The 10,937-nt window shown below is 44.3% G+C and overlaps 1 protein-coding gene across 2 annotated transcripts; it reads left to right on the plus strand.

Moving 5' to 3' along the window:
* The first annotated feature begins 4,675 nt into the window (after positions 1-4,675).
* Positions 4,676-8,588, plus strand: TMEM74 (transmembrane protein 74). Of its 2 annotated transcripts, none has more exons than XM_084865027.1 (2): positions 4,676-4,762; positions 6,820-8,588. In XM_084865027.1, the coding sequence occupies exon 2, from the start codon at positions 7,197-7,199 to the stop codon at positions 8,115-8,117; it is 921 nt and encodes a 306-aa protein (XP_084721153.1). In that variant the 5' UTR covers positions 4,676-4,762; positions 6,820-7,196; the 3' UTR covers positions 8,118-8,588. The 2 variants fall into 2 exon arrangements, with proteins under 2 accessions (XP_084721153.1, XP_084721154.1); XM_084865028.1 differs by lacking the exon at positions 4,676-4,762 and adding an exon at positions 5,047-5,287.
* Positions 8,589-10,937: the final 2,349 nt, after the last annotated feature.

The following is a 10,937-nucleotide window of genomic DNA, read 5'->3' on the forward strand; positions in this document are numbered from 1 at the left end:
CAGCCCAGGCCAACCCAGTGACATGACATTTACCAGAGACAGGACTGAGCACTTCAAGACCAGGAGGGTCTGGTAAGGAGGTAAAAGCAAGGGTTATAGAGGGCGAGGTCTGCTCAGTCATGATTCTGAAGCCCAACAAACTCTTAAAACTAAAAGGTTTATTAATTTGTCATAAGTTTATTTTGCAGCAAAACCATCTCTGAACTTATGAAAGGCCACTCACACTCTTTCTTTAGCCAAACTATCCATACTTTTTGTTGTAAAAGATAGTAATATGTTTGACTGCAGGGTGTCCCCTCAGGTCCCACTGGTGATTTTACAAAATATATTGTTTATGCAAAGTTTTAACTTTCTAAATTATAAAAATCAAAAATAAAAATCAAATCAAACCAAAAGCAAACAAACAAACAAAAAAATCACTTTATCTTGAAATATGTATGTATAGCGCAATAATTTAGGGAACCTGAAAATCCATTTTGCACAGAAAACATTTTAGCTATTCTTTCTCTTTTTGCTTTTTCCCATCTGAGATGTTTGGGTTCATAATAAGAAATATATATTTGGTACAAATCACTTAGTCTGCTATTACTGGAAATAAATATTTCATATAGTTCCATTAACTTTGACCCATATGGATCTGAAATATTTTAAAACTAAATTTAAAATATTTTTTAATTTTTGAATAAAATCGGGATATCTGATTTATTGATATCTGAATTAACTCAAGACGGAAAGCAGATAAAGGAGTTAGAAAAAGCACTTGCTCTCAATTTGGCTACAGCCTTCCCTCATTCCTATTGCCTGAATCCAGCCTCTCTACTTAAATAACATGTGTGCCTGGCCACTGTAAGTATTATTATTTAAAGAAAACTTTTAAATCTAATATTATTTCTTGTTCCTAAAATTTTGATAGTAAGTGCAGCCTTTTGTTACTCTAAATTTTGATTATTTTTATTTTCTATCATCATTTAGAAGAGCCGACTTGGGGCCCAAAGTAAGTCATATTCTTTGTGCTATTCCCATTATATGACTGGGCCTCTATCCAGACAATTCTAAGAATGATTCCCTCTTCCCTGGTAACTCTAAATTCACTAAGAATATTTATTTATAATCAGTCATAATTATACTGAAGAGAGAAAACTGGGAAGCATCCTCAGTCATTAAAGGAGACTGTTAAAAGTCCCTCTACTACCCTTGATTCACATGATAAATTTAGTTCTCAGAATCTATCAATTAACTTAATGTAATCATGATTATTTTCCCCCCTCTCACAGAGTATAACAAAATATGAGATACATTAAAAGTATGGAAACTCAAAATCATTACTCCGACTTCAATATCATTTTACTAGTGTCAATCATTTTGTAAGCATAGAGTGAGAAACCATGGTTGCCCATGTTTTTTTACTGTTTCGTGCCCATGCGTAGCCTTAAATTTACAGGGAGAATATATTGTCTCTCAAGCAGCTTAAATTTTATCTGGGGAGAGAGACCACATCAAAGCAGTATAAAATATACACGGCATACTTCTATAGATATAAAATAACAGTATTAAAAAGTGCATTATGCCACTAGAATGCCAATGGAAGAGTAATCTGATGTTGGAAATGTTGAACAAGAAAGGCTTTTGGGTCAGATTTTGAGGAAAGTTTTAGACAAGGACTTCTGGGAGAGAGAGAGAGAGAGCGCGCAAGTGGTATTTTTGCAGAGTTTTTCCTTTCAGGAGTTTCGTCAAGGCCACACTTAATTCTTTTTCTGCAAGATTTTGAAGGTTATTTTGTAGTATGTTGGCACAGAGTTGATATTTTTTAATGCTCAAAAATATGTAGACAGCCAAGTGTACTATATATAGATGTGAGAAAGAATAACATTGATAATCATCTCTAGTCTCAGTTCAGTCTTGTCATTTTCCTCATTCTGTTCCATAGAAACACTGCACTTTCTGCAGGAGGTAATAACACATTTCATACATGGACACTGACATCAAGGAACTTATAATTTCCCTTGGACATTTAGGCTCCTGAGTGAGAAATTAAACAATATGCAGTAGTCACCTCTGTTACAGATGGGGAGCGCTCCTTATTTCTACCTGATTTTGGGAGGTGTTGGTTTCTCGCAATATCACCAGAAAAGGAATTTTCTGAGACTCACAAGGGAGGCTGAGTTATTGCAGAAAATTTTATTTCTGTGGAATTAAACCCCTGAGTTTCCAAGGTTCCACTTCCCTTCATCTCACCAAGGAAGAAGTCCCCTTTTGCTTTCCGAAGACACAAGATTAAAATGGTTGCCCAGATTTCCCGTTCTATGTTGGGACACAGTGCCATCCAGTACCAGGCCAACTTAGTTCCCTGCTGTAGTTTATCAGCCCCCTGGGACTCCAATGATGACCTCCTGTTCATGGGTCGATGCTCAACCCCTGAGCCACACTGGCTAGCTGCTTTTACCTCTTTAATCATGATACAGAATTTCTATTTTACAAACTTCAAATTATTTAAAGCTAGTTTTTCCTTTCCACTAGGTCTGCTCCTCTGGCTAAATATCCCAAATTCCTTCAGCATCTCCTTGTCCAATGAGAGTTAGCTTTCTTTTTACCTGCTCTCTTCTAGACACCCTATGGTGTCCTTGTGTTCCCTTTTAAATATACAGTCCTGGGAACAGACTGAATCTCTGTACAAGTGGCTGGATGAGACCGCCCTTGAATGGTGGAGAGAACAGGGAAATGGAGGAAGGATATTCTCACTGCAGAACAGGGTAATGAACAAAGAAAAAGAAACCACAATGCACATGCCATATGTACAAAACTTGCTAAAAGAGAGCCACAGAGGGAAAAAGACTTTTAAGGGGATGGATTGGGAAGTCCCTGGCACTATAAGACTATGGGTTCTATTAATATAAAAGAAAATCAACAAAAATCATCATTATAGGAGACTGATGTGTCTGTCACTTGCAAACAAGCAACCACAGAATTCCTATGAGCCACTCACAAATAGCAAAATGCTATAAATGTTATAACCCTCTGTTGCTCCCTTTGGATGAAAGCAATCAATAACCCTAGAATCACCCCAAAGGAGATGCTGAGAACTTGGAGATGATCCATAAGCCACACGTTTCCTTTGGCTGCTGCAGTCCATTCTGGTTAGAAAGAGGTTAATGGCCCCAAGGAGTTCCTTTGTCCTTATCTGGGAGTCACAACTCAGTAGTTTCAACTTTCAGATTTCCTTTGTTTCTAACCCTTTATCTTTTTGCCTTCTGGTCCTCCCTCTATTCATTCAGTTTGTTTAAGATTTAGAAGCTGTTGTGGTTCATGCCTCACCTCTGCTGAGTTATATTCTAGTTATATATGACTTTGGGCTACTCAGTTTTCTCTCCTATAAAACTTATCTTCATAGGACTTTAAAAATTAATTGTGAGCATTAAATGAGCTAATGTGCAGGTTCCCCACCCTTCTTGTCCAAAAGTAGAAAGTTCCTATGAAACCTTTTGTAAGCTGAAATGGCCCGGAGGGAAGAAGTAATTACCAATGAATGTACATGGGGAACATTTTTGAGCATTCCCAGATCTCAGAAATAGCCCACTAAACCATACCAAACTAAACCTAAAACAACACCAACATAGTAAAAGGAATGATGTGATAAACACACAGCCTACATGGAGTAGAAATAGTATATGCACCGTGTTGTTTCACTCACCAGAGCATACTGCCTCTATAACAGCTTGCTGCAAACAAATGCCGACCCCTTTTTTTTTTTCTTCTTCATGAAAGTCAAAATCCTCTTTGGATTACAAGTCGAGGTGGCATGAAGCCAACTTTTGAAAAGCTGAGTACCTGGCCGAAACCGGTTTGGCTCAGTGGTAGAGCGTAGGTCCCGGGTTCGATTCCGGTCAAGGGCATGTACCTTGGTTGCGGGCACATCCCCAGTAGGGGGTGTGCAAGAGGCAGCTGGTCCATGTTTCTCTCTCATCGATGTTTCTAGCTCTCTATTTCTCTCCCTTCTTCTCTGTAAAAAATAAATAAAAATATATTTAAAAAAAAAAAAAAGCTGAGTACCTGTCTCCTAAGTGATGAGAAGAGTCTGGCAATGTGCTATTTATGTTCATTGTTACTTTGTACCATTACTGTTCATACACCCTGCACAGGAGATGCATAGGTGAACAGGACAATCTCTTATCCTTGGTCGCCACATTTCTCCTGATTTTTGTGGGCAAGGCTAATGACGTTAGAAACAGGTTCCTGGATACCATTTATTAGCAGCCACTTACTGTCTTTGAAACCTTAATTCCTCTAAGCCTCTTTCCTCTTCCGGAAAAAGATTAATAAAGTCCAATTAGAATATGTCTTCTATTAAATAAGAGAGCATATGCATATAGTTTGGTAGGAGCTGAATGTTCACTCCTTCCCCCATCATCCTGTGGCTACTACCCCTGAGGCTGGAGGTCCCCACCTTGAGCTCAGGAGGCAGGAGTGTGGAGGTCTAGGGTAGGCAGAAGACAGGAGGTGGGAAAGAGAACAGACCTGGGAGAGACAGGCAGCCCCACCCCTGCCCCCGGACTACATCTCCCGGGATGCTCCGCTAGAGGGAGCGCCCCGCCCCGCCCCGCCCAGCCCCGCCCCGCCCCTCTGGCACCGTGGGGCGCAGCCTACCTCGAGGAGCTCCACGGTGGGCGTGCGGTGGCTACAAGTGCCAGGGCGGTGATCGCGGACTTTCCCGTGGAACCCGCGGGGCCTGGCGCGCTTCTGCAGCCGCACTGGGTGGCCCAAGCAGGTGAGTGGCGGAGAGCAGAGAACAGGAGGCGCTGGAGCAAGGGAGAGACCCCTGGAGCCTGGTGGCGCCGGGGAGCGCACGGGTCCCCACTTTCTGCCCGAGGTGCCTGCCCAGCAGCCTCAGGGTACTCTGCAAATGAATGCATGAATGCAGCCCCGTCCCGGTGCTTCCCGAGGGTGCGGAGTTCAACGGCATGAAATGAATTGATTCCTGGGGGAGGAGACCACTGCCCAGGGCTTGGTCCCTGCACCGCGCTCCCAGGACGCACGCAGAGGTCGCCCTCCCCAGCCCAGCCTCGCCCGTGTCCATTAGCTCCAGCGCAGACATTCATGCTTTCATGGATGGCGACAGACTAGGAAGATCGTTGGTGTCTCCTGGCTTTGAGAAGCGGTTTTATCAACTGCGCTCTTCAACCAGGGAGAAGAAAGGGAAAGGATTATCCCAGGTCTCCTGGGATTATCTCTTCTCCGTGGAGGATGGAAAGCCCGGATCCAGGAGCTGCAAAGGAAATCCACTGTAAGGCGAGTAGATCGCCCAGCCCTGGGAACCAGAGGAGTCCCCTTTGAAGAAAACGATAGTCGTAGGACCAGGGCATCAAGTGGAGATTTCTCTCCCTCTTTGTTGTACATTGGGAGCCCCTTAAGGGACTTGGCCGATTTTATCCCGAGAAGTCCAGTGCGATGAGTTCATGGTGCCAAAGATTCAGCTGGGCGCCTGATGTCTGAGCGACCTGCCAGATGATCTCTCCTTTCAGTTATCAAACTCCTCACCATCCCTTCCTTCACGGAGGGGTCCTGCAGGAGGGAATCTGTCCACTCGCTCAGGGAAAGCCCTGGTTCAGTTGTGATTTTCCTGCATTTGGTGTATTTTTGTTCTGTTTTAGCTGCAGAGAAACTCCAAAAATAGAAGGAAAGTGTTTTGGGTTTATTTATTTTTATTTATTTATTTTGTGTGTGTGTGTGTGTGTGTGTGTGTGTGTGTTTTAAAGCTAATGGATAGCAGAAAACGTGTGGATTCCCTCCTCTCCGGTATTTTAAGTGAGTTGTAGGGTTGACCGTAGGTGAGCCTGACCTGTGTGTGGCTTATCGGCTGGTGGAGCTGTGGATTTTGAATAATAATAAACCCCCAAGCTATGATTTAAATCAATTCCTACCCTGGACTTGGGGGCTTTATTTTCTCTGAAACCTCTGGTACTTTAGAAAGTGCGTTTTTTATTCCTTAGAAAGATGTCCGAGGCAGAGAAAGACGGGCAAATGGCTTTCTGGGTAACTTAACAATAGTTCTATTCCAGGAAGGTCCCTTGCTGGGCTTGGGGTGGAGTGATGTGGATGCAGAGTTCCAGGGGTACCCTTGGAAATTGCTTCTCCCTTGTTTTTGCCTCAACCGAACCCTGACTCGGTGGGCTTATAATTTGCCTTTTATGGTCAGTTTCCTTCTAGATTGGGTTTGTAAAACTTCTGGTCAAACTCCTGTGTACTTGTGTTAGCAAAACGTGCAGAGGGAGAGGAACTCAGACCAGTGCAGAGTTAGTGAGCAGGAGCAGTCAACTATACCTGAAGCAGGCAGAGGTGTGTGTGAGTGAGTGTGTGTGTGTGTGTGTGTGTGTAGGAGTGGGTTGGCATATAGTATTTGCAGGCATGTTGTCTACACACTAACCTGCTGCCCTCATGTAGCAGCAAGGGGATGAGTTAAGAAGGGCAGCACAGTGAACGAGCTTGGGGTCTTGTAAACACAGGGCTGTGTGACCAGGGTCATTGGTGCATGCAGTACAAGGTTAGGGGAGGTGGCTAATGCAGCCTGCCATCTTTCACCCACACAGTCAAAGCGCTGAGCCCCAGCTCCCATAGAGCCCCACTGATAGTGACGTGTGCGTTCACCCAGGGTGATGTGCTAAAGCTTATTTGTATTAGAATCCGCTCTGGATTAAAGAGAGGGTAAACACTTATAATGTAACTGAACTGTTGAGAATCCTGTGCTTCCCAGGGTCTCCAGAAAATCAGCAGTTCTGCTAAAAAAAAAAAAAGGTCCCCGCCTTTCTCGTTTGTGTCTCTGTACAGGAAGCCCGCCTTCTCATTGAGGGATCCTGTCACTGAAATGTGTGAATCCTCGGATAAATTTGGCCCGGTGACGGCAACGCCTTCTCCACAGACACTGCTACTTCCTCCCAGCTCCTTTTCTTCCCTGGCCTGAGACTCCTAGTGTGAAGCCCCGTGATAAATCAGAGGGCTTGCCCTTTTCACTCTTTCTAGCTACCAGATATCCTCTTCTTTCCATCTCCCCTTTCAGGAGGACCGGGGGTTCAAGTGCCAACACCGTGGCTGCCAAGGAGATGGGGGCCTCAGAAGCACTGGTGGGGCAGCCTTAGTCGGGTTCTCCACTGAGCTGCTGTTGGCGGGATTTCTGGAAGCTGCTGGGGGATGTCCGATTAGTTCCCATGGAGCCCCACCATCTTGCTGGGAAGAGTGGCCAGGCAGCCTGGGGTGATGCTGCGGACTGGAGCTCAGGAGGGCCTCCAGCTGACCAGGCAGATGCAGCAGCCACCAGAGCTGCTCTCTGCTGCCAGAGACACTGCACAGCCCCGCCAAGGGCAGCCGAGGTGGACGGCTTGAAACTTGGTCTTTCTCCAGCCTCCCCCTCCCCCTCTCTGCAAGACAGTGTGCACCAGCCAGACTCCTTCCCACCAGGCCCTCTCAGCTCAGGGAACCACCAAACAGCAGCAGATCGGACAGTCTGCGATTGCTGCAGCCAGGAGCTAGAAACTTCCTTCACCTACGTGGACGAGAACGTCAACTTGGAGCAGAGGGACCGGGGCTCCCCTTCGGCAAAAGGATTGAGTCGTCGCCAAGGAGACCTTGGCTGGGGAAATCCCAACGAGTGGCCCCACGAAGCTGCCCTATCCTTGATATCCGACGATGAAGAGGACACAAGTTCGGAGGCCACGTCTTCGGGCAAGTCCGTAGACTACGGTTTCATCAGCGCCATCCTGTTCCTGGTCACTGGCATCCTGCTGGTGATCATCTCTTACATCGTCCCGCGGGACGTGACTGTGGATCCCAGCAGCGTGGCGGCCCGGGAGATGGAGCGGCTGGAGAAGGAGAGCGCCAGGCTGGGGGCGCATCTGGACCGCTGTGTGATCGCCGGGCTCTGCCTGCTCACTCTTGGGGGCGTCGTTCTGTCCTGTTTGCTCATGATGTCCATGTGGAAGGGGGAGCTGTACCGTCGCAACAGGTTTGCCTCTTCCAAAGAATCTGCAAAACTCTACGGTTCTTTCAGCTTCAGGGTGAAAACCGGCAGCCATGACAACGCCTTGGAGCTGTCCTTGGTAGAGGAAGATGCTCTGGCTGTACAGAGTTGACTCTGGTTGTGAACTTGAGAGGCTGCCTTGGCATTTTTTATATGAAATCACTCACACACACACACACACACACACACACACACACACACACACACACAAAACCACAAACAAAAACAAACCCCATTTCTCAAAATGAACAGTGCAGTTTGTTTGCCTGGCAAGAAAAATCTATTTCCCAAACCAACAGCCTGTGAGTGTTTTTGTTCTCCCCGAATCTTTTTATTTAGAAGAAAAGCCACGTAAGTTGCATTAAGAAACCACACCCAAAGAGCTGAGACTAATTAATCTGTAATGACCATTCACTTCCACTTCTCTAGCAAAATATTTCAACGGCCCAGTGTAACAAATTATTTCTTTGATAAGATATACGATATTATTCTTTGGACACTAGCAGTTCCCATACACAGGTCAATTATAGACATCAATTTTGTCAGAAAGGGCTTACGCACTAATCACATAATAAGGTTTATATTTAACTAGAGGCCTGGTGCACAAATTCGTGCATGGGTGGGATCCCTAGGCCTCCCAATTGGGGTTAATGGGGGATGGCTGGGGAGGGACTGCAGGAGGTTGGCTGGCCTGTGCTGATCTGAGCTGATGGGGGCCGGTTGGCCAGGGAGGGATTGTGGGAGGGCTCCAGGGTGTGTTGGGATCTCTCACCCAGCCCCAATCAGCCGAACCCCAGCAGCAAGCTAACCTACTGATTGGAGCGTCTATCCCTGGTGGTCAGTGGGCGTCATAGTGACTGGTTGAGACAACATATTACACTTTTATTCCATAGGATTCTTAAAGTTTCTTATTCATTTTTTATGTTTTTCTTCCTATAATTTGGCTACACACTAAAATATAGGATTTTGAGTTTGAATGTTTAAAAAAGTGAGGATTGTTGATTATTTTTTTTAAACTATAAATTGCATATATTTAAAATTACCCCTGTACTACGCAATAGTAATTAAGGCACTAGAATGCACTCTCCAGTAAAAGAAAATTATATAAATCATTATGAGACTAATCTGAATTCAACCCATAATGCTAATGCCAGATATTAGCCTGCCCATTCTCTAGATGAAATAAAATTAGTGGCTGATATAATTTTTTTTTTTTTTTTTTTTTTTTTTTTTTTTTTTTGGTCTGTGATTTAGCTATGATACTGGTTACCCATGTTGTTGAAGTCTTTCCTGGCTCTCACATCAGAGGCAATTTGTAAGACATTTTAAAAATATTTCCAGACATGCAAACATCTAGGCAGGTTTGAGTCATGATTGGCTCAGGCACACTCCCAGGTGATGTTTTGTTGTTGTTTGGAGAAAACTTCTAATACAATTGTAGCTGGACTTGGGGACTGTACCTACAAGCATGTATCACTGGCTCTAGGCCATGTACTGAGACAGTGCCCCAGGATGGCAGCAGTCCTTAAACCCATAGACAAAAAATTAAAATGGAAAGAGAGTCAATGGGAACTGCACCCCTCATCAAAATGGTCTAGGCCCCTGGTCAGCAAACTGCAGCTCGTGAGCCACATGCGGCACTTTGGCCACTTGAGTGTGGCTCTTCCACAAAATACCACAGCCTGGGTGAGTCTATTTTGAAGAAGTGGCATTAGAAGAAGTTAAGTTTAAAAAATTTGGCTCTCAAAAGAAATTTCAATCGTTGTACTGTTGATATTTGTCTCTGTTGACTAATGAGTTTGCCGACCACATCATTCTGAGTTCTTATATCCAAGCCCTCAGTGACTGAGCTCTGGCCTCAGGAAGCTCCTAGGAGAGGCATGATGGGCAATGTGGCAAATCACCAGGTATACACCCCAACACACCATCTTCCCTAAGGTAGTAGTTCAGGAAGTGCAGCCTCAGAAAGATCTTGAATTGTGCAATGATTCCTTGAGGTGTTTCCAACCTCACGCTGGAGGATTTGTTGTGGCTTCCATTACTACATTACCATTTTCAGTGGGGTCATTCTGAAAGAGGACTGGAGCTGGGGATTGGGGCGGGAGGGCAGGCATGGGGAAGTAAGAAAGTGATTCCTTTGCAGATTGTAAAGCCTCCTAATGTCTGCAGTTTTCTGTTGTTGAGGACTGTGGAATACGTGGGTGACTTTGGCTGGCAGAGTGTGTGAGTCAGGATTTCTATGTGAGTGAGCTCTTGGCTGTCAAATGGATTTGATAAGTATGCAGTGTGGTACTAAGGGTAAAGGGAAACACAAAAGGGAAGATCAGAGGACAGTAAAAAATAGAGAGAATGGGTATGTGAAAAAACTATTAGGCAAAAAGACAACAACAAGAAATATATGAGCATCAGAGGAAGTTAGAGATCAATTAACCTATAGAACAGACTATTATTGATTCAGAAAAAATTGGGACAAACTGTCCATGATTTCTGTTTTCTACAGCCAGTTCTTTGTGCTTTTTGAACAAACATTTTGTTTTACTGTAAATCTTATGTCATTTTGTGGTTTGTGTTGAGGCCAGCTTACCAGTGGTATAAGTTGCATGTTCTAAAGGTTTGTAAGTTGTCAGGTTTCTGCCTGCTTGAGGGCCCTCCTTGAACGATGTCAAGGCAATCAGGAAATGATCTGCTCGGCTGAGTGAGTAGGTCTGAGCTGTTTGTTTTTGTTTTAAATACATTTTGAAAATACATGTTTATTCATAGAAGCTAAGTGGGATCAGCTGAGTTTTGTTTTTATTTATTGATGAGCAAGACTCATTTAGGCAAATCACAGACTAAATTGAATTAATTGTGTGGCCTGATTTTCAGCTTATTTTAGAACAAATTTAAGAATTGAGTGTTAGGAAGTTTTTTTTCCCAATTCTGTAAAACTGAT

The sequence above is a fragment of the Pipistrellus hanaki genome (assembly GCF_964339955.1).
Source record: "Pipistrellus hanaki genome assembly, chromosome: 17".
Taxonomy (NCBI): Eukaryota; Metazoa; Chordata; class Mammalia; order Chiroptera; family Vespertilionidae; genus Pipistrellus; species Pipistrellus hanaki.

Excerpts from the sequence above, each read along its gene's own strand:
- TMEM74 (XM_084865027.1), top strand. The coding sequence starts at position 7,197 with ATGGAGCCCCACCATCTTGCTGGGAAGAGTGGCCAGGCAGCCTGGGGT.